The sequence below is a fragment of the Mobula birostris genome, chromosome 17, assembly GCF_030028105.1.
Source record: "Mobula birostris isolate sMobBir1 chromosome 17, sMobBir1.hap1, whole genome shotgun sequence".
Classification (NCBI taxonomy): Eukaryota; Metazoa; Chordata; class Chondrichthyes; order Myliobatiformes; family Myliobatidae; genus Mobula; species Mobula birostris.
In genome coordinates this window covers 12503778-12530335 of record NC_092386.1, presented here as the reverse complement: position 1 = coordinate 12530335, position 26558 = coordinate 12503778, and the positions used below count along the sequence as shown (strand labels likewise).

Genomic DNA, 26558 nt, shown 5'->3' with positions numbered 1-26558 from the left:
TTCACTGCTACAGCCTTCCTCCACCTTCTCTGCTGTTGTGATTTGTGATCACATTCTGCCAGTTCTACTGTTGAGGTCTTGGCTGGATTGCTCTTTGTTTGGAATCACTCTCTCGGGAACTCACAAGCCTCTCCAAGGTAATGATCCTTCGAGAGGATGCCACTGGTACTCAGGATATTAAGAACATTATATGCACGGGAATTTCATCACCTCTTGGTCATACCCTATAGTTACTTTCTCTATAAATTACTATCGACCTTGTAAGTCCCTTCCTGATAATAAGTTAGGAAGACTTTCATCTGCTGTGGTTGGAAGCAATCGATTATCTCTTCAAGGTCAATTCTTATCTGCAATACATTCTGCCATTCTTAGGCAGGTTCTTGTCTCAAGGATGAAGGGAGAGGGAGAAATAAGTGTACAGAATGATACAGGATCTGCTTTCAGTGAACGACAACATGGCCAGGCAGCACAGGGCTCCAAGTAATAACCAGTTCCCAACTGAGCTGCTCACTTTGTGCAGGTACCAAATCATCCACTCCAAAATATCACACACAAACCTAGTGGTCATTTCTTTTTGTGGATTAATAAAGAATAAAGGAATAGCTTAAAAAGATCAATTTGAATAAATTTATTGACAATATTTAGACAGTTACACACAGTAATAACCAACAATCAGATGAATGTAGGTGCTAGGTGTAGAGTGATTGGATTAGTCCAGTCAGAAAATACAGCCATTATGGAGCTTCATTCCAAACATCAGTCCTTGGTCCAGTAACAAGAATCGACATTGACATCATTAAAAAGCTTGTGAAGAAAGATGCACAATATTGATTTGGAAGGTTGAGGCATTCACAGACCATTTCATATTTATGAAGGAAATTCAACTAATGACGATCATCCATAGCGCTGTTCTTCAAGCTGACTGTTACCGTACAAAGAGAATACTGAAGGCCATCACAATACAACATACGGCCACATATGGGCTTTTCCGTTCACCTACAAAACAAAAAATTAAATTAGTGTACATTGGATATCAAAGATAGAATTACAATGATACTTAATACTAATGAATTACTTCTATTAAATATATTAAATAAATTAAAATAATTATGTAATGAAATACCAGCAAATAACAGCATGACATCCTCAATTTTACAACTGTATGACATTGAAGATTAACTAATGTAATATGTAGTTCCATAACAAATTATAAACCACACAGGTGGTCAATATCTGTATTGCTATACACTGCATATACTAATCTCCAAGTTCTTCCTTTCTTAATATTTAAGGACTTCCAAGGATTGTACAATTCATTGTTGAAGTATTATTTACTTTTTAAAATTGATCATTGGCACAATGTGTCCTCTTTCGCACATTGGATGTTTGACAGTCTTTGTTTATGGATAGTCTTTCATAAGTTTCTTTACTTTCCTAGAAATGCCTGCAAGAAAATGAAACTCAAGGTGTTTCTCAACTCAAAATGAAACTTATATGGTAACATATAAATATTTTGATAATAAATTTTCTTTTAACATTAATTTCAAATACAAGGACAAGACAGAGATTGAATGTACAGAGAAAAATTCAGAAGCAGTGTGCAGGAGAGAATTTGAAGTTGCAGTGAGATCTAAGTGACTTATGCTGAGTAACCTTTGGTAAATTAAAACACCGAGAGAAATTAATTTTGTATTATATTCTTTATTCCCAGATTTCCCTTTCTCCCTGATCTTCACGCATCAAAAAGACCTGAATGTATCTTGTCATTTTATGAGAAGTACTTCAGTAAAAAGTCGATTTCTCTGTTGCCTGTACAGATATTGTTTAATATACCCAGTTTCTACAACCTTAAAGTCATTGTTTCTGATACCTAGAATCACCAGTATTTTGCTTTACACCGATACAAGTTAACACTGCTGGATGCTAAAACACTTAGTTTGAAAAGGGACTTTACTATCTTCAGATTGTTGAACCAGTTTTTCAGAAAGTAAAATGCACTGTTTTAAGAATTTTCCTTACTCTCAACTGAGATAAAATACCACCAACTTTCTGTAATAAAGATCCAGCAGAATAGCTCTTCAGAACAATTTTATATGGCTCTTAAATTTTAATAAAAAGGATTTTACCTATGACTACAGCAATTCTTAAGGGAGTTTCATTTGCCATTAAAATAAATGGCTGGTATACTCCATTTATTGCATTCCAGAGCTTCATACACATTGCGTTTATTAGTAAGTGTATGTTGGGTCTGATCTATTGATGTCCAGAAATATGAAACAGTTTAATGATATAATAGGGTCACCATGACTGGACTTCTGTTTTGTAGACAACTTAAAATGACTACTTTTGTTTCCATCTCTCATATGGAATAAAGAAAGGAAAATAATGCTTTTAGATGAATGCGCAAAGAGAAGCACCAGATACTCACTATTCCATTCAGGATCTCTTTTGTTTAAGAAATATTTAAGATAGCGCAGTTAAGTTTTATATGAATAATCACAAAGGATATTTTGTAAGAGTTGCAGATTTAAAAAAAAGTAGACGAGAGCTCATTTTACTGTAGAAATAAAGGATTCAGTATGGTCAGCATTTGGCAGTTTGCACTTCCAGCACACAGCTGTCCGAACAACGACTCATTTAAATAAGTTCTTGACAAAGAGCATCTGCCCATATCAGCCAGATAAAAAGGATTAAAAGACATGAACTTGTATGCCTAAAAGTAAATCTTTAGTGCCTACAATATGATACTAATTGTATTAATTATTAACAGTACTATAGTACACTATCAATAATAATATTCTCTGGAACTCCAGCTTATGAAAGATTTGCAGAGGAGATAAAATTTGTCTGGCATCTAAAAGCCCTCATCTATGAAAATTGTCATTTTCTACTTGTATCTTGGGATAAAATTTAACTCTGTAATCCAGAAAAATTTCATCAGTGCATAGTTAAAGTTTATTTTCAGACTAAACGAACTATTTTAAAATGTTTTCCGAAACCTTGAAGGAATGTATCCTGCACATACAATACTTAATTTGGTCCAACTATTTGGAATACACTTTAGATGGAATATGAGGAACTACAGCAACACTGACACTACAGTATTAGAGTAGAACACTATTTTGTTTAAATCCAAAGTGTATGATAAGCTTTATGTTTTGATAGCTTTATATTTTCGAGCTAAGTCAATGGCAAAGCCTTCATAGCCCTCTGTGGTAGGCAGTTCCAAACATTCACCACTTCAGAAAATAAATATCTTATCTCAGTTCTATCTAGCTGATTCTGATTCTTCTCACTTATTCTGAGATACTGATGCAACACAAACAAAATGCAAAAGGAACTCAGCAGGCCAGACAGCATCCATGGAAAAGAGTAAACAGTTGCCATTTCAGGCCGAGACCCTTCCTCAGCGTCCTGATGAAGCGTCTAAGCCCGAAACATCGTCTATTTACTCTTTTCCATAGATTCTGCCTGGCCTGCTGAGTTCCTCCAGCATTTTGTGTGTTGCTTTGGATTCCCAGCATCTACAGATTTTCTCGTTTGTGATTCTGAGATACTGATGCCTGGTTCCAAAACTCCTCAGGCAGGAGAAATATCCTTTGTGCAATCCAATCTGTTAATCCCTATTCATTCCTTAATATATACAAGCAGAAAACATCAACTTCCAAGCATGGCTTCTTTTAGATGCTGAGGAAACTCAAGTTCTGCCAGCTGGAGAAATAAAGAATATACTGATCTGTGTTGGCTGGAGTGTTAAAATACTGTTACAAAGGAAAGTCGCTTCTACATCTTGAATTAGCAAGTGTACACCCATTACTTTTGAATCATTGGGAAATTATTAATTATGGAGATCAGACAGGAAAGTGGAGCAGGGCCAACAATCAGATCACCACTAACCTTATTAAATAATGGAATAGGTCATTTCTTAAAGCATTCATTGTAGCCAAAAAGATGGGTGGCATAGTAACATAACAGTTACTGTAATGCTATTACAACATCAGTGACCTGGGTTCAATTCCTGCCGCTGCCCGTGAGAAATTTGTATGTGTAAATGCATGGATTTCCTCCAGGTGCCCCAGTTTCCTCCTACATTCCAAAGACTTATGGATGTAACTGAGCAGCATGGGCTTGTTGGGCCAGAAGGGCCTGTCACTGCACTGTATCTCTAAATAAGATCTTGCTCCTTGACCCTATCACAAGTTAAAATTCATTGAATATATTCAAGACAGAGTGTGATACACGCTTCAATTACAAGGGAGATAAGGTGTGGGAAGAGAATGGAAATCTATTGAGATCAAGATTGGCCTTCAGGATCTTACTGAACAGTGAATCAGGCTCGATTGGTTTATTTCTATCTGACACTATATTTAAGAGCATAAAGAAACAAGAAGCAATCAATATAAATCAGCCTCGAGAGGTTAGGAAAGCTTTGAAAGTTGAGGCAGAAATTAACAATTTTACAAGGAGAGAAAAAATGGCTCAGAGAAAATGGAAAGTATTTTTGGAATGGCACTGGTTCAGCCTATGTGATGGTTGTAGCATTCATGGTGAAATACAGTTATGAGAGTGGAACAAATTACATTTATCTCTCCCAAATATCCAAGAAATTCTTAAAGATTAAATATTAGCTTTGTCACATACAGTGAAATGCTTTGCTTGTGTCAATGGCCAATACAGTCCAGAATGTGCAGGAGGCAGCCTGCAAGTGGCGCCATCATAACATGTCCACACCTCACTAACCCTAACCCATACATGCTTGGAATGTGGAAGGAAAGTAGACCACCTAAATGAAACTGATGTGGTCACAGGAAGAAAGTACAAGCTCCTTACAAATGGCTGCAGGAATTGGACCCCAGTCACTGGTATTGTAAAGTGTTACACTAGCACATCAATGACTGATGCTGCACAGTAAGGTGAAGGAAAAGAAAAGCAAAAGTACGTAGCTGAGCCTAAAGACATATCAAACAATACAGATAACGGTGCCGTGGTTGTACAAAAGTAACCTCCTGTGATAGCTATTAACATTGGCGCTGGGGCTCATAAAACATCCTTTACTGATTACAATAGGAGATATCAGAGTGGAACTATACATTACTACTATACTGACCTGGGTCAAAATCAGAGTCCGGTTTATTTATTTAGAAATACAGTGCAGAACAGGCCCTTCCAGCCCAACAAGTCACAACACCCAGCAACCCACCTATTTAGATGACAATTTGCAATGACCAAGTAGCCTACTGACTGGTACATCTTTGGACTGTGGGAAGAAACCAGAGCATCTGGAGAAAACCCACATACACAGGAAAAACTTGCTAATTTTCTTAGAGGACGTGTGTGACATTTTTGGTTTTGCTGCAGCTGTACAATACATAAGAAAATTACTATAATTTGCAGTAAGAAATATAAAAAAGTAATGCCAGAGGAGAACATAATAGTGAGATAGTCTCCACGAGCTCACAAACCCATAGTGGTGAACTGCTTCAAAACGCATGCATAGAATAAGCATAGTAAATTGCAGGGTTAAAGTTTTGACGTTGTCTTTAGATCAAGGGGAATAGAATATAAAAGCAAGGAGATAATGCTGAGCCTTATTAAGACACTAGTCAGGCCGCACTTGGAGTATTGTTAACAGTTTTGAGCCTCACATCTCATAAAAGATGTATTGTCATTGCAGAGAGTACAGAGGAGGTTCACGAGCATGATTCCAGGAATGAAAGGGTTAACATATGAGGAGTGTTAGCCAGAGAATAGTAAATCTGTGGTGGAGGCCAAGTCCATGGGTATATTTAAGGCGGAAGTTGATCTTTTCCTGATTGGTCAGGGCAACAAAGGACATGGCGAAAGGCAGGTGTATGGGGTTGCGCGGGACCTGGGATCAGCCATGATGGAATGGTGGAGCAGGCTCAATGGGCTGAATGGCCTAATTCTGCTCCTATGTCTTATGGTCTTACATAATTTTAAAGGCAAAGATATGAAAGGAAACAAACATTAGGAGAATGAGCAAGACAAGGAATATGAACAAAGAGGAACACACAAGCAAGAAATAAGGAGGTTAATTTCAGATACCCAACCACCCAATTGAAGGAGAACACTCTCCTATGAAGATAATTAATTTTTACATGACTCAAGGGGGTTAATGTAATTTATAAAAATGCTCAGAGAATGCTTATTGTAAGGGAATCCAGAAATAAAGTTCAAAGTAAATTTATTATCAAAATACATACATGTCACCATATTCTATCCTGAGGTTCATTTTCTTGTGGGCATTCACAGCAAGTACAAAGAAACACAATAGAATCAATAGGAAACAACACACAAGATGGATAAACAACCAATGTGCAAAAGACAACAAACTGGGTAAATACACAAAAAATTAACCTCATCAATAAATATTGAAAACATGAGGTGAAGAGTCCTTGAAAGTGAGTCTATAGGTTGTGGGAGCAGTTCAGTGTTAGGAATCACTGTTTAAAAATAAGATAAGGTGAACAGTTTTCTCATAAAAGGATGGTGGAATTAGCATGTTTGAATATATGCAAGGTAGACATGGATGGACTGAATACCTGGGGATGAAAGATAGGGTTGCAAAGTTCAGGCTACAACCAAATCAGGCGTGACCTTATTGAGTAATGGCAGAAGCCAAGATTGGCCTAACCATTCAGGATACTGCTGATACCTGTTCCCTTATTTTAATGGCCTAGTCCATCACAGGTAAAGTCCTCTCCACCACTGAGCACATCTATACAGAACGTTGTTGCAGGAAAGCAGCATCCATCGTCAGGGACCCCCACCACCCAGGACATGCTCTCTTCTTGCTGCTGCCATCAGGAAGATGGTACAGGAGCCTCAGGACTCACACCACCAGGTTCAGGAACAATTACTACCCCTCAACCATCAGGCTGTTGAACCAAAGAGAATAACTTCACTCACCCCATCATTCCCATGGACTCACTTTTAAGGACTCCATCTCATGTTCTCAATATTTGTTGCTTACTTATTCTTATTATTTCTTCTTTCTTTTTGCATTTGCACAGCTTGTTGTCTTTTGCACACTGCTTGCATGTCTAGCTGGTGCAGTCTTTCATTGATTCTATTATGGTTATTGGATTTATTGAATATTCCCACAAGAAAATGAATCTCAGGGCTGTATATGGTGACATACATATACCTTGATAATTAATTTATTTTGAACTGCAAACTCACATACACACCAGCAATCTTACATGTAGATAACCAGGAACAAAATTTTCCATCACTGTGCCCATCAGTTTAAATTAAAAATAATTCACTTCTCTTGATTTATAATACTCGCACACTAATTAATTAACTAGCTACTTTATGAGTTTAGATTATCTTCTCATGTTATGCAAAATTAGTTGTTTGCTCTTGAACCCAGGTTTTCAGTTACAGTTATTGTTTTGATGAGAAGCATCCTCTTAGCATCCGCGTTTTCAAACGCTCTCAGGCCAACCTAAAATATTAAGTTGAGCAACAATGCCATTTTTAGTGAGATGAGGTTGTTTCGCACGATGTGCTTAACTTGACAATGCGGCAAACTGTAAATTTGCCTTCAATGCTCAGGCATACTTTCCATACATTGCTTGTGGATTTCTGACGCTTAACATTGTTAGGCCCCTGGATCAGATTTCTTGTAATGCATTTCTTTTCCATTGTACATTTGTGGATTTACGCAATGAAACTAAGCAAAGATACACTTTAACTGTCTGGCACGTGGAGGCAAGTTTTGTAAAATCAAACACTGTTTAATTAGGTCAATAGGCAAGCTGTAACTTCCCTTTAAGACATCTGTCATAATTTAATTTCAAATTTTATATTCATTCCCCCATTTTAAGTCAATGGAAATAAATGGTAGTCAGTCTGGTTGAGTATCAGAATCAGGTTTATTACCACTGATTTATATGATGTGGCATTTTGTTGTTTGGTGCTGTAGTATACTGTGAAGTAATTGACCTTACAATAAATAGAAAATAATAGTGCAAGAAAAGAAATAACAGGGTAGTGTTCATAGACCATTCAGCTATCTGATGTTTGATGTTCCTAAAATGTTGAATGTAAGCTTTCAGACTCCTTTATATCCTCCCTGATGGTAGTAAGGACCAGAGGCCATATATTGAGTATTAAAAGGTTAAAGGAGTACAACAAGCAATGCCATTAACACCAGATATGAATGCATTGTGTTTCTCCAGTGCTGAAGTAGTCATACTGAGGTACCATTAAAGGATGTAGTTATACTGCTGTATTTGCTTTTAAAGTGCAAACTAACATTAGTTCTATAATCAAAACTCCACTGAAAGATCAAGATAAAGACTGAATCAGAATCAGGTTTAATATCACTGCTGTATGTTGTGAAGTTTATTGTTTTGCAGCAGCAGTACAATATGTAATAATAAACTATTAATTACAATAAAAAATATATTAAAAAATAAATTAAGTAGTGCTAAAAGAGAGCAAAAAATATTGAGGTAGTGTATACGGGTTCATTGTTCATTCAGAAATCTGATGATAGAGGGGAAGAAGCAGTTTGTAAAGCGTTGTTTTGAGCAGAGACAGATGACATGACACACTAAGACAATAAGAGTAACACTATTACGTTGCTAGCTGCAAGACTGAAGTTCAATTCTTACAGCTGTCTGTAAGGAGTTTGTACATTCTCCCCGTGACTGCGTGGCTTCTTCCGGGTACTCTGTGCTCCTCCCACACTCCAAAGATGTCCGGTTAGGATTAGTGAGCTGTGGGCATGCTATGTTTGCACTGGATGTGGGCTACCCCCAGCACAAGCCTCACACTGATTTGATATGATGTAAATGATGCACTTCAGTGTATGTTTGACAGACATATGATGAATAACTTAATCTTTATTTTCTTTTTAAAAACCAGGAGCTATTACAACTTGGACAGCAAGGATGGAAAGGAGAAGGAATGGAATGTCTTTTATGGGAATAAAGAAATAAATGGAATTAGATTGGAACCACTGCATATCAAATTCATCCAGGACCAGGGCTGTTGAATGGGCATGTGTCAGTATAGTTACAAATAGCACTTAGAAAAGCAGAGATTTCTGTTTTGAAACACACTGAAAGTTGGTGATGTTTAGAGGGTGTCTTTGTACATGAATCCTTGAAAGTTAATATGCAGGTTCAGCAAGTAATTAGGAACAGAAATAAAATGTTCGTCTTAATTACAGGGGTAAATCAAACATGAGCAGAAATGCCATGCTGTAATTATATAGGGTCTTGTTGAAAAATGCATCTGGATTATTGAGTACAGGTCTGCTCTCCCAAACCAAGTACTGAAGTTTAATCAGGGGCTTGAGAGGGGAAATAGAAGGATATTTCTTCCGCTGGCTGAGGTGCTTAGAATCAGCGGTCACGGTTTCCAGATAATGGATTGATTATTTGGACTGAGTTGGCAGGCCATTTCCTCATCAAGAGGGTGGTGAACCTTTGAAATTCATCACCAGAGACAGCCGTAGAAGCTCAGTCTCTGAGTATACGCAGGACAGAATTAATGGATTTTGTTTATTGACTTAAAGAAACTGATCAAGGATTAACTTTATTCAGCATATTCATTTACATGTACAGTGGATTCCAGTTAATTTGGCCATCAGTTAATCCTGGCAGCCGCATATTTGGGACAAATCTTAAAGAACAAAAAAACTAATTGAGGAAACAGTTGCAAATCCCTGCTTTTATTTGGGACTCTATACTGCTTACTTGGTACAGGAGACTATTGTCCAACAATTTCTAACCAGTGTCAGTCGCATGTACTTGCGTGGCCATTAGACACTACACCATGCTTAGAGTGAACAACTTTTAAATAGTGCCAGTTATGTGTGTTTATTTTCAAAAAGCAGTGATTTTTGTCACTGATAGTTGGCAAAAAATAAACAGCAAGACAATTCAGAACTGTTTTGTTCACTGTGGTTCCAACCATTCAGGATTGGAAATGCCAGAAACAGCCATTAAACATTATGAAGCAAATAGTTTTTCAATAGTGCCAGTTATGTGTGCATGTGTTGTGTTATCCATTTGGGCCGATGCATGCTGATTTAAAAAGCAGTAATTTTTGATAACTTTTTATTTTGTCTTTATAAAGGAAGGTAACATAGGCAGTCCATTATTTGCAGTAAATTTCTACGCTGATTTTGTTCAATTACAATCAAAAGAAGACAGCAGTGTACACTGGATGAATTCCTCCACCAATAATTATCAGGAACTAATACAGTTTTATAGTACTGCAGAGGTATTGGTTGTGTCCTTATTTGTCCTGTATTTCATAACTTGAAATGCATAATTTGTTGCTCAGTTAAACAATTGTTTGTTCTTGTTCTGCCTTTTAACTACATGAAATTTCAGCTAATTGGGGCAAGAAGCTTAATTGGTCTAAAACATGCTGGTCCCAATTAAACAGATTCTACTCTATTAGGAATTTGCTGTGGTGAGTTGGCACAACATGCAACAAAAAGCAACAACAGTCAACAATTATAAGAGTAAAGATTTATAAAAATAAACTTAAAGGTTAAAATCAGGATATGGAATAAAATGAATTAATACCAGCATGTACTTATACAATGTAAGCAGCGTTATAAAAAGTGGTTTAAAGTGTTCAGACTGTACTGCCAGGATAATAGATAAATGTGGTGGGGTTGGTCAACTAGAATGGTTGATCAGATTAACTGTGTGGGAAAGAAAATTTTAAGATGTTGCGAAGGTATTTTTTTTATATAGTCCAATAGCACTTTATTGTCCAATAGTCCAGAAAAGGCAGCTTTGTCCATAATAATTTTTCTTGCTTGCTTTTTTGTCTTGGATACATACAAGTCTTGCAGGGATGATAAGATTGTAGCCAATGACCTTTTCTGTTGACGGGACAGTGATTTAAAGTTGGTGTAGAAAAAAGGTAAAAGATCAGCCATGATTGTATTGGATGATGAAGTATGAATGAGGGGCCAACTGGCTGATTCTTGTTTTTAGTTGGAATCAGAATCAGGTTTAATATAACTGACATATGTCAGGAAATGTTTTGTTTTGTAGCAGCAATACAGTGCAATACATAAGAACATACAAAATATATATATCTCTGAAAACTTCAACCAACTGGCAGGAGTATTCAAGAACATTTTCAACCTTTCATTGCTAAGGGTGGAAGTTCCCACTTGCTTCAATAAGGCAACAATTATACCAGTGCTTAAGAAGAATAACGTGAGCTGCTTTAATGACTATCATCCAGTAGCATTCACACCTACTGTGATAAAATGCTTTGAGAGGTTGGTCATTACTAGATTGAACTCCTGCCTCAGCAAGGACCTGGACCAACTGCAATTTGCGTAGCGCCACAATAGGCCAATGGTAGACACAATCTCAATGGCTCTTCACATAGCATTGACCACCTGGATAATACAAACACCTACGTCAGGATGCTGTTCATTGTCTATAGCTCAGTATTTAACACCATCATTCCCACAATCCTGATTGGTAAGTTACAGAACCTGGACATCTGTACCTCCCTCTGCAATTGGATCCCCAATTTCCCAACCAGAAGACCGCAGTCTGTGGATTGGTGATAATATTTCCTCCTTGCTGACGATCAACACTGGCGAACCTCAGGGGTGTGTGCTTAGTTCACTGCTCTACTCTCTCTATACCCATAACTGTGGGGTTACGCATAGCTCAAATACTATTTATAAATTTGTTGATGATACAACCATTGTTGGTAGAATCTCAGATGGAGATGAGAAGGTATACAGGAGTGAGATACCAACTAGTGAAGTGGTGTTGTAGCAACAACCTTGCACTCAGTGTCAGTAAGACAAAAGAGTTGATTGTGGACTTCAGGAAGGGTAAGATGAAGGAACACTTACTAATCCTCAGAGGGATCAGAAGTGGAGAGAGTGGGCAATTTTAAGTTCCTAGGTGTCATGATTTCTGAGTACCTAATCTGGTCCCAAAAGAGCAAGACAGCAACGATACTTCATTAGGAGTTTGAAGAGATTTGATATATCAACAAAAACACTTAAAAACTTCTATGCAAAGCATTCTGACAGGCTGCATCACTATATGGTATTGAGGGGGTGGCTACTGCACAGGACTGAAAGAAGCTGCAGAGGGCCACAAATTTAGTCAGTTCCATCCTGGGTACTAGCCTACAAAGTACTCAGGACATCTTCAAGGAGCGGTGTCTCAGAAAGGCAGCGTCCATTATCAAACACCCCCAGCACCCAGGGCATAACCTTTTCTCATTGTTATCATCAAGTAGGAGGTACAGAAGCCCGAAGGCACACACTCAGTGATTCAGGGACAGCTTCTTCCCCTAAATAGTCATTGAATCTGTGAACGCTACCTTACTTTATTTATTTTTTTTCTCTCTCTGCTAGATTATGTATTGCATTGAACTGCTGCTGCTAAGTTAACAAACTTCACGACACATGCTGATGATAGTAAACCTGATTCTGATATACTTCCTACTGTAATAAATAGAGCAAATATAGAGGTTGTGTTCCTGGGTTGGTAAATAATATAGGTTGTTAAGTTCTAAAAATGTGTGGTTTGAATTTACTCAAAATGATTAGACACAGAAAATAAACAGCCAGTTCATACATAGACTAAACATATGAATTTGAGATCTACATAATGTTACTGTGATGATGATAGAAATTCACTAGTTAATTTAGGGAAGTCTTTGGGCTTCAAGCACTTCCTAGCTGTGATCCTATGCTATAAATCTTAAAATATTGCCAAAGAAATTACAACAGCAATAAAAAAAGTTAACATTCAAAACTTAAAACACACCATTAATCAATTTTCTTTCTTACCTATTCTGGCACATTTCCAAAATATCCCCAGAAGTCTGGAAAACAAATATTTTTCTTTATCCACTGATATTACATTTAGAAAAAAAATCTAACATTGAGGAAATCTGAATGATTAAAGTTTTACTGAAAGCTGTATTTGTCACTTTAGATAAAGCACTTTTCTGGCTAGCAATGTACAAACAACACTTATGTGAAGGAAACCTTTCTAGCTTGTGGCAGAATGTCATGAAAGACCGTATGTTGAAATATCACTGTGGGAAAACAAACAAGAATCACTCATTTGAATTATTATGGAGGATCAAAACATCCAACATTGAACAAAAAAGACATAGAAACTGCTGGAGCATTAACGAAAATCTTATTGAATGACAACACCATGATAACAGCACATCTGGTGGATTGGTTCACGAATGGAAAAATGTGTCATGAATAGTTATATGAGAATTTCAGGCTCGTTATTACAATGAGCAACTCCATAAACAACAACTGACACTTTAATGCAAGGTGTAGGAAATGGAATAGACATCCTATCTGCCAAATTAAAAGCTTAAAATTATCAAAATCATGCTCAACTCTTCAAGTTTATCTAAAGTCAGACCGAAGCAGCAGATGGATTGAAGAAATGCTAATTGTTGGAAAAAAAAATCTACTGCTGAAATGCCTTTAACAGTTCAGATCAACCGATACAATAGATTTACTTTACCCAATATATTTTTTCCTGTAAGTAAACACCAGTTTAAAGAATTAAAATTTTTAAAGCTCATTTTCACCTTAGACATCCATGCAGTTTGACAGTGCATGCTGGAATAAACATGAATTTAATGTACTGAAGTTAATAAAACTAAATAGAAGAAGATAGTTTGAGCAAATCATATTTAAATATTAAACTGAACTTACCCAATCCTCTTTAAGTCAATGATTTAGATCTTAAAGTCCAGTAATTCAACTGTTTTGCTACTCTACCCATGGGAGACTTTTAATTCTCATGTTAAAATTCCCCTAAATTTTATTTCAGACTTTCAATAAATGGATTTTGTAATGCTCTTCTGAAAACAAGAACTACAATTGACCAAAGAGACGCTGAGTCACTAAGCCTATTTACCCAACTACACAAAGTGCCACTCTAAGACAGTTGAAGTGCTATCTTTGAGACAGTTAAAGATAACAAAATGCTGTAGAATCACAGCAGATCAGGGAACATTTGTTGAAAGAGATGGAGACTTGAGACAGTGAACCTTTAGTTTTCTTCTTGGGGAAGTGAACATCGGTATAGATGCAAATGTCCTTACAGTGGCAACAGGAATCACTCAATTTAGTTTATTTCCAATTTTCAGAGAGGATTCAGAGGGTCTTGATGAAGGATCTCAGCCTGAAACATTGACTGCTTACTCTTCCATAGATGCTGCTTGGCCTACTGAGTTCCTCCAGTGTGTGTTGCTTTGGATTTCCAGCATCTACTCATTTTCTTGTTTTTGCATTATCCCTCTACAACCCATCTCTTCCATATTTCCTAATTGCCTCCAGCCTCACCATCCTTTGGGAAATTTCCCTTTCTCCTATTATGGTCTCGTAAGCCTTCCCTGAATTTTAAATTACTCCAGCATTGGTTTTGAATTTCCAAAGGACAAAAGATCTGGAGATCCCTCGCTGTCCTTTCTCTTGGAGTAACCAAACTTTGGGCCTTCTGGCCAAAAAACTCCTTGATAATGAAACTTTGAACACTGTTTCATAATGCACTTTGAATGGTTTATTCTATTCAATAGTTTCTATACAAATAGAAGTGGTCATTGTTTTACTGACATTAATGGCAACAAATATAAAAATAATTGTGCGACTTCCATCATGTACCTACAAGAAAAAGGTCCACGGTGAAGCCATTTAGCACCTCTAATAATTCCATTGGTCAACAAGACGACATTGATCTTCCACCACAGACACATTTTCGTACATACTATGGGCTGTTACAAAGACTCTGGGATCATTCATATTTCACAAATAAATAAAATAGTTTTATGACCAGTTATGACGGCAAAATGAGCTGCTGGCAGGAATGGTTGAGGCAGATATAACAGCATCATTAAAGCACTTGGATATGTACATGGAGGGATGGGGCTTGGGGGTACATGGGCTGGATGGCACATGAAAAGCTACGTGGAAGAAAAGGGGTAGATTCAGCTTACAGTAGGTTAAAAAGTCAGCACATCATAGGTTGAAGGGCCTATACTGTTCTATAAATGCAGAGAATTGGTACAAGCGTGACCAGTGTGGTCAGCATGGACTCGACGGGCCAAAGAAACCATAGCTCTACAACTCCTTAAAGTGGACATATTAACAAAAACATTTGTTGATCAGCATACTTCATTAACTATGAAGCAAAGAGCAAACAAAAACAAGTTGAACCCCAGCCTCAGAAAATGTATTTCTTTTCTTTTACCACAGTTCCTACCCAGTGTGGTCATCAAACACCCGGGACTAGGTACCTCAGGTCCAAACACAGGCACAAACAAGCCTTCTGTCCTGCCCCAAGAACATAACTCACTTTCAATGCAAGAACACTCCCAGCTGCACCATTACTATTTTTTCCACTTTCCATGTCAGTATTCTTACAGCCTCTCTCAGCTAAATATCCAATCTGCACCAGATTACAGTTTTGTGCTATGAAATCATGTCTACAAGGAACTAGGTTACAACTGTCTAAACTTAATTTAGTATCTTCACAGCTGCGGGAAATGGGAGTATTACTCCATCAGTCTGGGCTGAATTTAAAAAAAACTAATTCTCAGGAGGTAAAATGTAAGGGCGTAGTTAAAATTAAACTCACTGGTTTGACAATAACCACATGTATATCTTAGAAAGTTAGCTTTGTACCAGTTGAGTATAACTGATGGAGAGCCAATCTGGTAGAAAGCCAAAATGGTCTCAGACTACCTCCTGGTAGTTCTACATTCAATGCAAATGTCAAACAGATCCTGATTTCACATTAGTTAGTTTGCTCATCCTGTGCCCTGTGACACCGCAGAGATGTGCATGTGGATTTATATTGCAAATGGGCTAATCTCCTCTGCCAGTTTCTTCCTTCCTCTATTACAATTGTGCCTTTTAAGCTTTCTTCCACTCACCATTTGTAAGTGTTTACTGTGTGATTCACTTAACTAGTACAACATGCTGGGGCAGTAGCTTCTTAGAAGTTTGGCTGTGTAAAATTGGTCTTCTTCACTTCCACAACCCATTTGCTTAAATAAAGAGTAGAGCAGCCATGCTGTATTAATTCACTTTTCTCCATGACAAATAGAGAGAAGTGCATTAATGAAAATTTATGAGCTTGGCTAAGTGCATCAAAATATTTTCCCCAGTTTGGCTAGAATTAGGCAAGTGTCTTTTATTGTCTTCATGATCCATAGGAAGCCTATTTCACAAGACTGCTAAAAGTTTCCTGCTTTCCCAATAAAACAAGTGCACAAATTCAGATGGATTAAGAAAAGTGGTCTTCTTGACACTGCAAATGGGAATATTTGACAGGAACCACTTTTATTCTGCAGAAGAATCAATATGTCCTGGACTACAGTTCAAAGCAACAAATTTATAAATTCAGTTGTCTGTAGACTGCATGGCTGCTTTTGTTAAAACCAATGTAATGGAATTGTCAAGCTAATCAATCATATTGACAGTTAGAAAGATTATCTATGGATTTGCTACACCCCATAAAAAGTCTCAAAGCGATAATGTGTCAAATTTTGGTCAAGATCTGCCGGGACAAATGCCCATAACTAGGCAATTCCCATAAGAGCCTTCTGTTCAGCGACTGCCAGCTACTGAACATCTGTGCAGCCCTGCTGGCTCAGACGTGGGGGCCCAATCAAATATATGGAAGCAATAGGCTGCAGGGAGAATGGAAAGATTTTAGTCTTTTAACTTTAAGATAAAATGTTAATATTCCTGTTTAAAGGGTCCTATGTGAATTTTGAATGCCTGTGAATATTCAAGACATTCAATTTAAATGCAGATTTAATAGCTGATGAACTGGAGGGTTGGATCACAAACTGTCAAAACTGTTCCACAGATTCAAAAATTGTTCAGTCCTCATCCCCATCAAGCATTGTGTACACCAATTTTATTTCATTCTCCCCAGAGTCTACCACTTACCTGCACAACATGGATAATTTAAACTGACCAATTAAGATTAGCTTCACATTTATCAAAACTTACTTTGAAATGTGTCGTTTGCCTCAATGGCCAACATTGTCCGAGGATGTGCCTGCAAGTGTCGCCATGCTGCCGGCACCAACATGCCGACAACTTATTAACCCTAAACTGTACGTCTTTGGAATGTGGGAGGAAACTGGTGCATGCAGGGGAATCCCACAGTCATGGGAGGGTACAAACTTGTCACAAGCAGTGCAGGAATTGAACCCTGGTCCCTGGCGCTGTAAAGCATTATGCTAGCCACCATGCTGCCCACCAAATGAACGATCCAATATGCACATCTTTGCAACGTGGGTGGCAAATCATGCAGTCACAGGGAGAATGCGCGAATTCCACCTGTACAGTGAGTCATACACACTGAAGCAAGTCTCGTGCAGTTCTGAGCAACAATGACATCCTGAAAAAACAAAACCTGGACTACAAACTGAATGAAGACAAATGGTAATCTAGGGGCAGAAAAATACATCAATTACTGCAACATGAATAAAAATAGATTAAGCACGTTTGGTTAATAGAACATAAAACAATTCAGCACAGTAGAGACCCTTTGACCCACAATGTTGTGTCAACCTTTTAACCTACTCCAAGATTAATCCAACACTTCCTTTCCATCTTCCTATCATCTGTGTGCCTATCTCAGAGTTACTTAGATATCTCTAATGTACCTGCATCTAGCACCATCCCTGGCAGCATGCTCTATGCACCCACCACTCTCTGCATAAAGAGCTTACCTCTGACATCCCCCTATACTTGCCTCCTAATCATCTTAAAATTATGCCCCTGGCATTAGCCACTTTCACCTTGGGAAAAATTATATGGCTATCCACTCAATATATGCCTGTTATTATCTTGTACACTTCTATCAAGTTGCCTTTCATCATTCTTACTCAAAAGAGGAAAGCCTTAACTCACTCAATCTATTCTCACAAGACATACTCTCCAATCCAGGCAGCATCCTGGTACATCCCCTCTGCACTCTCTATCTAAACCTTCCACATCGTTCCTATAATGAGGCAACCAGAACTGACCACAAGTGTGGTCTAACCAGGGTTTCAGAGGGTTGCAATATTACTTTGCGACTCTGGAACTCAGTACCCGAATGGTGAAGGCCAACACGCCAAATGCCTTCTTAACAAAGTCAGGTTGCTTAAGCTGCATCACCTTCTCGTTTGACAAAATGCAATTCAAAGTTTCTAATGAAAACTCACTTCAGCTACTGACCAAAAAATTGAAATGGATTTTTCAAATATCACACATCTCTTTTAGCAGTAGCCACACCTACTTGTGAGTGATGCCACAGTAGAATGCCAAAACGAACAAAAATTTTTAAAAAATCGTTGTAGTTTGTTCACCTTATTTGGATTGACAAAACCATTTAATCATTCAATTTTATCACATTTTGGTGAACTTGTGAGAATTACAATTCAGTTGCTTTTTGATTAGTCCCCGAGGTGAATTTTCATTAGACTGTGCAGTTCAAAATTCTGCAACAATTCCAGAGGGCATGCATTTAGAGTGAGAGGGGATAATTTCAAAGGATATGTGAGGAGCAAGATCTGCACCCCCCCCCCCACCCCAACACAGAGTGGTGGATGCCTAGAAAGCACTGCCTGAAGTGGCGGAAGAGGCAGATACATGAGACTTGTAAGAGATGTTTACATGTTAAACACATGAATGTGAGGTAAATGGAAGGATATAGATATTGTGTAGGTAGACCGGATTAGCTTAGCTGGTCATTTGATAACTAATTTAATTGGATTGGCACAACACTGTGGGTTGAAGGGCCTGTTCCTGTGCTGTACTGTTCTAAGTTCTGTGTTAATAAACTTCCAGAATAGGAATGGGAAAAGGACACTCTTCTATATTACCACACCCGACTAAGTATGCTTTCCTGAAAGTGACCTTCAAAATATTATTCTACAAAGTACTGGAAATAAAACTTACCCAGTTTTATTTTTGTCCAGAACACTGGGAGCTAGGGCCCTGATGTAAGCACAGGTGCAAATTAGGAGAAGGATCACCGTTAGCAGACTCTGAAAGTTGAAAATTGCCGACTGTGGGAATAAAATACAAATATTACAGTATATTAGATGTTTTAACTTTTGTAAAGAAGGCGAATTAAATGGAATAGGAAAAGAGAAACATTTTATTATAAGACTAAGACAGGAGAGCGCAATGAGGCCATTTGAACCATTGAGTCCACACTGCCATTCGACTGTAGCTAATCTATTTTCCCTCTCAACCATATTCTCCTGCATTTTCATTGTAACCTTTGACATTCTCAATAGTCAAGAACCTGTCAACCTCTGCTTTAAATATACCCTATGACTTGACCCTCACAGCCATCTGTGGCAATGAATTTCACAGATTCTCACACTCTGGCTAAAGAAATTCCCCCTCATCTGTTCTAAAAGGGCTTTCTTCTATTCTGATGTTGTACCCTCTGGTCCTCAACTCCCCCACATAAGAAACGTCCTCTCTATACAGATCTTTCACTATTCGGGAGGTTTCAATGAGATCCCTCCCACAGTGATCTTCATTCCATCAAGTACAGGCCCACAGCCATCAAATGCTCATCATACATTAACTCTTCCATTCTTGGGATCATTCTCACAAACTTTGTCTGGACCCTCTCCAATGCCAGCATGTCTTTTCTTAGATATGGGGCTCAAAATTGCTCACAATAATCCAAATACCTCATTAAGTCTCAGCATTACATAACATTTAGGAACAGGATCAAGCCATTTGACCCATCAAGTCTTCTCTGCCAGTTCATCATGGCTGATCTATTTTCGCACTCAGCCCCAATCTTCGGCCTTCTCCCTGTACCCCTTCAAGCCCTGACCAATCAACAATCTATCAAACTCCGCCTTAAATTTTCATTAAGACTTAACCTCCACAGCTGCCTGTGGCAAAGAATTCATGGATTCACCATATTCTGGCTAAGGAAATTCTTCCTGATCTCCATTCTAAAAGAATACCCCTCTATTCTGAGGCTGTCCCCTCTGGTCTTAGGCTCTCCCACCATCAGAAACATCCTCTCCATATCCACTCTATCAAGGATTTTCAGCATTCAATAGGTTTCAACAAGGTCGCCCCTCATTCTTCTGAATTCTATTGAATACAAGCCTAGAGTCATCAAACTCTCTTCATATGTTAAGCCATTCAATTCTGGAATCATTTTCGTGAACCTCCTTCAAATTCTCTCCAGTTTCAGCACATCCTTTCTGAGATACAGGGCCCAAAACTGCTCACAATACTAGTGGGGCCTCACCAGTAATTTATAAAGCCTCAACATTACATCTTTGATTTTATATTCTAGTCCTCTTGAAATGAATGTTAACATCAGATTTGCCTTCCTCATCACAGACTCAACCTGCAGACTAACCTTTAGGGAATCCTGCCAAGTCTCTTTGCACCTCAGATTTTTGAATTTCCTTTCCATTTAGTAAATAGTCTATCCTTAACTTCTTCTAACAAAGTCCATGACCATACACTTCCTGACACTGTATTCCATTTGCCAATATTTTGCAAACTGTATTGGTCCCAACATAGACTCTTGTGGAACACCACAGCCAACAAAAGGTTTCCTTTATTTCCACTGTTTGCCTACTGCCAATCACCCAGTGCTTTATCCATGCTAGAATCTTGCCTGAAATACCATGGGCTCGCAGCCTGTTAAGCAGCCACCTGTGTCAATCCTTATCAAGAATTTCTGGTAGAATTTCAGGTGGTAACAAGAAGGCGTACAGGAGTGAGATATGCCAACTAATGGAGTGGTGCCGCAGCAACAACCTGGCACTCAACGTCAGTAAGACGACAGAGCTGACTGTGGACTTCAGGAAGGGTAAGAAGAAGGAACACTTACCAATCCTCAGAGGGATCAGAAGTGCAGAGAGTGAGCAGCTTCAAGTTCCTCGGTGTCAAGATCTCTGAGGATCTAACCTGATCCCAACATATCGATGTAGTTATAAAGAAGGCAAGCCAGCAGCTATACTTTATTAGGAGTTTGAAGAAATTTGGCATGTCAACAAATGCACTCAAAAACTAATATAGTTGTACCATGGAGAGCATTCTGACAGGCTGCATCACTGCCTGGTATGGAGGGGCTACTGCACAGCACCGAAAGAAGTTGCAGAAGGTTGTATGGCTAGTCAGCTCCATCTTGGGTACTAGCCTACAAAGCACCCAGGACATCTTTAGGGAGTGGCGACTCAGAAAGGCAGCGTCCATTATTAAGGACCTCCAGCACCCAGGGCATGCCCTTTTCTCATTGTTATCATCAGGCAGGAGGTACAGAAGCCTGAAGGTACACACTCAGCGATTCAGGAACAGCTTCTTCCCCTCTGCCATCCAATTCCTAAATGGACATTGAAGCTTTGGACACTACCTCACATTTTTAAAAAAAATATGCAGTATTTCTATTTTTGCACATTTTAAAAAAATCTATTCAATATATGTAATTGATTTACTTGTTTATTTATTACGTTTTTTAAATTTATTATTTTTTTCCTCTCTGCTAGATTATGTATTGCATTGAACTGCTGCTGCTAAGTTAACAAATTTCACGTCACATGTCAGTAATAATAAACCTGATTCTGCAAAGTCCAAGTACACAATATCAACCAATTCTCCTTTATCTATCCTACTTGTTATTTCTTCAAAGAATTTCAAGACTTGTCAGGCAAGATTTTCCCTTGAAGAAAACCATGCTGACTATGATGTATTTTATCGTGTGCCTCCAAGTACTCCAAAGCCACATCCTTAACAATTGATTTCAACATCTACCCAACCACTGAGGTCAGACTAACTGGCCTATAATTTCCTTTCTTCTGCCTCTCTCCCTTCTTGAAGAGTGGAGTGATATTTGCAATTTTCCAGTCTTCCAGAACCATTTCAGAATCCAGCGATTCTTGAAAATTCATTACTAATACCTCAGCCACCTCTTTCAGAACCCTGGGGTACACACCATCTGGTCCTGGTGATTTATTTACCTTCAGGCATTTCTTCCTAATAATATCAATTTCACACACTTCAGACCTCTGACACTCTGGAATTTCCACCAAACTGCTAGTGTCTTCAACAGTGAAGATTGATGCAAAATACTTTGTCCCTCATTACTATCTCGCCAGCATCATTTTCTAATGGTCCAATATCCACCTTCATCTCTCTTTCACACTTTAAGTATCTGAAGAAACTCTTGGTATCCTCTTTAATATTATTGGCTAGCTTACATCCTTGCTTTTGTATTCTAGTTCTCTTGAAATGAATGCTAGCCATTGCATTTGCCTTCTTGTCTCTACTTCCTCCCTCTTCTGGTTCCACTTGCCCCCCCAACCAATATCTCTTGTCTGCACACCCGCCCACCAACTCCCTCCTCAACTCACGATTTGTCTGTATTCTGCTGTGGATTACAGCTCCAACTGGACTAAAGTAATCACAAGCTACGAACTTCCCTCAAGTTATATAGGAAGCCTGTGATCACGATGAAACTTAGCACAGACAAGTGTGAAGTGAAGTGACACATCTTGTGAATTTAAACCAGAGCAGTTGAGACAGTGAGTAACAGGACTCTGGGGAGTGTTGTAAAACAGACAGACCTCATACTAGAACCTGACAAGTACTAGTACCCTGATAGTAGGGACAAGATGGTGAAGGAGGCATCTGGCATGCTTGCCTTCGTCAGACAGGGCACTGAGTTCAAGAATTGGGATGTAACGTTATAGTTGTAGATGATGTTGGCAGGCCAGCACCTGGAATACGGTGTGCAGTTCTGGTTGATCTTCTGTAGGAAACGTGCCAATAAGGTTAACAAAACTGAGCATTCACAAGTATGTTGCTGAGATTGGAGGTCTTGAGTTTTAGAAGATGCCAGATGGGCACCATTTTTCTTAGAGCAAGGGAGGCCAAGGGTGACCGTAGAGATGTTTATAAAATCATAAGGTGCCTTAAATAAGGTGTACTGTCAATCCCCCCCCCCCCCCCCAGATTAGTGGATTCTAAAACTAGAGAGCACAAATTAAAGTGAGAGGGGAAAGGTTTATAGAGTATCTGAGGGGAAAGTTTTTTCACAGAGGGGGTGGCAGCCATGCTCAGATTGAGTTTTGACTGCCATGGCCCACACACTCCTGTTTTGGGTCAAGTGGATCACTTCATTGGTATTCATTTCCAGTTCTCTGACTGCTGTCTCCATCATCATTTGTCTTTGTCTTCCTTTTGCTTTCTTCCCTTCAATCTTTCCCATAATTACTGTACATTCTAACTCCTCTTTCCTAATCACATGTCCAATGCAGTCACGTTGCCTTTTCATGATCTCATACATTATTTCTCTTTTTGTGCTTGCTCTGTTCATGACATCCTCATTAGATATTCATTTCGTCCATGATATTCTTTGCATCCTCCTCAAAAACCACATCTCTGCTGCTTCAATTCGTTTCCTCATGTTACAAGATATTGTCCAGCATTCTGATCCATATAACATAACTGGATAAACGTAACATTTCAGTACTCTGAGGCAAGTTGCCATGCCTAGTTTAGTGTTGGTCAGTATACTCTTCATTCTTGTAAAGGTGTCTTTTGCCATCCCTATTCTTCTTTTGATGTCCATGTCGCACCTGCCATCTGATTGTCACCCAGCTTCCTAAGTAGCAAAAGTTCTGTACTTGTTTTATGTCTTCTCTGTTTATTCTCAGCCTGCAGATAGGATTCTCCTTCTTTTTGGATATCACCATACATTACCTTTTTGTGATTGATAGTTAGACCCATTTTTGCACTTTCTTCAACAACTATATCAATTAAGCTTTGTAGTTCTTCCTCTGTACTTGCAATTAACAACAGTGTCATCCATATATCTGAAATTATTGATGTTTTCACCGCCAACTTTGATTCCCAAGATGTCTCTTATTTTTTGTAGTATTGTTTCACTGTACACATTAAACAAGTCAGGTGAGAAAACACACCCTTGTCTAACGCCTCTCTTGATTTTCGTAAACTGACTCACTTCTCCATCTATTCTTACAGCGGCAGTTTGTTCCCAGTACAGAATTCTGATTAGGCAGAGGTCTTTCGAATCTTGATCTACAGTTTCCTGTAATATTTCAAATAACTTATTGAGCTTCACTTTATCAAATGCTTTTGTGTAGTCGATGAAACAATCTTTTTGCACTTGAATAGCTCGTTCTGATAGTATGCTTAACATCAATACTGCATTTCTTGTACCTTTGTCTTTCACAAAACCACATTGTTCTTTACCTATTTCCGCTTGTATCTTACTTTTAGCTCTTGTCATCAAAATTCTTAGAAGTATCTTAGTGATATGACTTATGGCTCTATGTAATTCACATTCTATTGCTCCAGGTTTCTTAGGAAGTGATAAATACTGATTTTTTTTCATCTCTTCTGGTATTATTCCAGTCTCATAAATGTCATTGATTAAATCAGTAAGTTTTTCAATTCTATAATCTTCAAAGGCGATAATTTGTTCTATTACTAATTCATCAGGACCTGCTGCCTTTCCTTTCTTCATCTTACTTATTGCATTACGAGCTTCAGATTTTAAAATACTTGGACCCTCAATATTCTTAATTTCTGGTTTTTCGCCTCGATTGTCTTCAAACAATTCCTGAATAAACTCAGTCGATCTGTTCATAATCTCATAATGGTCCCGTCCTTTGCTTTCAAACATCCACCTGAAGAACAGAGGAGCTTTTTACCAGTGATATTCTTGATTTGTTGATGTACCCTTTTTGGATCGGTAATAGGGATTCTTTCTAGTTGCTCACGTTCCTGTTTAACCATTCCTCTTTGGCTTTTTGACATAAGCTTTTAACTTTTTTATCTAAGGACTTATATTCCATAGGATTAGCTTTCTTCAGTCTCCTTTCTTCCATTAGATTTTTGATTTCATCTGTCATCCATTTATTCTTTGTGCTTTTTTCTTTTTTAGGAATCACTGACTTGATTCTACCAAGGCATCCTTCAGAGAGTTAAACTTCACTTCTACATGATTGCTATCATCTTCAACAGATTCTATTTCTAGACTTTGAAATCTATTCCTTACTTCAATTGTAAATTTTTGTCTTAAGTGTTCTTCTTTAATTAATTGTGAGTAGTCAAGGGATTGTTCAGGTTTTTGTTTCTTTAGTTTTTTAAAGTTTTACTTTTACATGACATATTTCTGGGTTATGGTCACTATTACAGTTTGCACCTGGACATGTTTTACATAATTACAATGTTCAAAAAACTTTAAATCTGTTCATAGATAAGGAAGGTTGTGGCAGGGGTTCTCAACTTGCGATCCACGGACCCATTGGTTAATGGTAGGAGACCATGCCATAAAAAATGGTTGGGAACTCCTGATTTAGAGGAATATAGGCCAAATGGGACTAACTCTGAAGGGACCGAGGCCAGCATGGAATTGGCTGAAGGGCTCATTTCTATACTGTACGACTCTGTGGTGGCATTATTTTGTTCTCTTGGGACATCAGAAGATACTAACAACCCAACGAAGCCAAGAACCAATCCAACCAACATTTGTTGGCCAAGACATGATGCATGTCTTGATGTTTTCAGAAGAGTTTAAAAATACATGGGGATTGTGGGAAATATGCAAAACTGAAATTCCAGCAGGACAATGCTTGATAAATTATTCACATTAACTTTTTTATCATCAATAGTTTTTTTACTTATGCAAACACAAGTTTGGGCACTCTTTGGAAGGCGAGTACTATGACTTAATGTTAATGGATGGGTTAGCAGTGTTAGCGACAAATAATTTGGAGGGCAGACTTGAATGCTTACGCTAAAAGGCATGTCAGATATGACTGATTGCCATCAATTTGTAATGATGTACAGTTAAGTACTTTGACTTTCTGTTGTCACAATGCAATAAACGATAAGCTCCACACTGATACAAGGCAAATTCTAAGGGCGAAAGTCATTTAACATAGAAGGGGTCTGTTTCTACAAATCAGAAAGTTAGAATTGGCCTTCTCTGGGAACTTTAATACCTGTATTCTTCCCATTTCCCGGTTACATTGTGCTATACAACTCAAAATGGCCAGCAGCTCCAAGTTCATGTCCATCTTTAACAACAGCAGAGCAAAAGTGCAAAACAATTCCAACCACCGGTAATGCAGGCGATTTACCCAAGTGTTCTATGAAGAGAGATATCAAACATCTACCAATTGGATCCTCACCCTGAAGTATCGTGAAATGCATCAGCAGCTTGTACAAAGTACAAAGAAAACAGTTAAAACTGCCTGATAATATTTACCAATAGAATGAACAGAAATTATGGCCAAGAATGAATCACAATGTGAAGAACATTAGACATTAATGTTGTGCAATAGTGTAGTGGTTAGCACAATCTCTTTACTGTGCCAGCTATGAGATCAGGATTTCAATTTCTGCCACTGTATGTAAGGAGCTTGTATGTTCTCCCCGTGACCGCATGGGTTTCCTCCAACTTCTCCCGTTTCCCCCCACATTCCAAAAGGCATATATGTTAGGGTTGGCATATATG

At 38.2% G+C, this 26558-nt stretch overlaps 1 protein-coding gene across 1 annotated transcript in view; it reads right to left on the bottom strand.

Moving 5' to 3' along the window:
* Positions 1-613: 613 nt before the first annotated feature.
* Positions 614-26558, bottom strand: part of tmem167a (transmembrane protein 167A) — a 43912-nt gene continuing 17967 nt past the window's right edge. Inside the window, exons 2-4 of the mRNA XM_072281274.1 lie at positions 18980-19089; positions 12833-12867; positions 614-996 (exon numbers count right to left, since the gene is read on the bottom strand). Coding sequence (XP_072137375.1) covers positions 926-996; positions 12833-12867; positions 18980-19089 — 216 coding nt within the window. The 3' untranslated portion in view covers positions 614-925. The remainder of the gene's footprint in view (positions 997-12832; positions 12868-18979; positions 19090-26558) is intronic.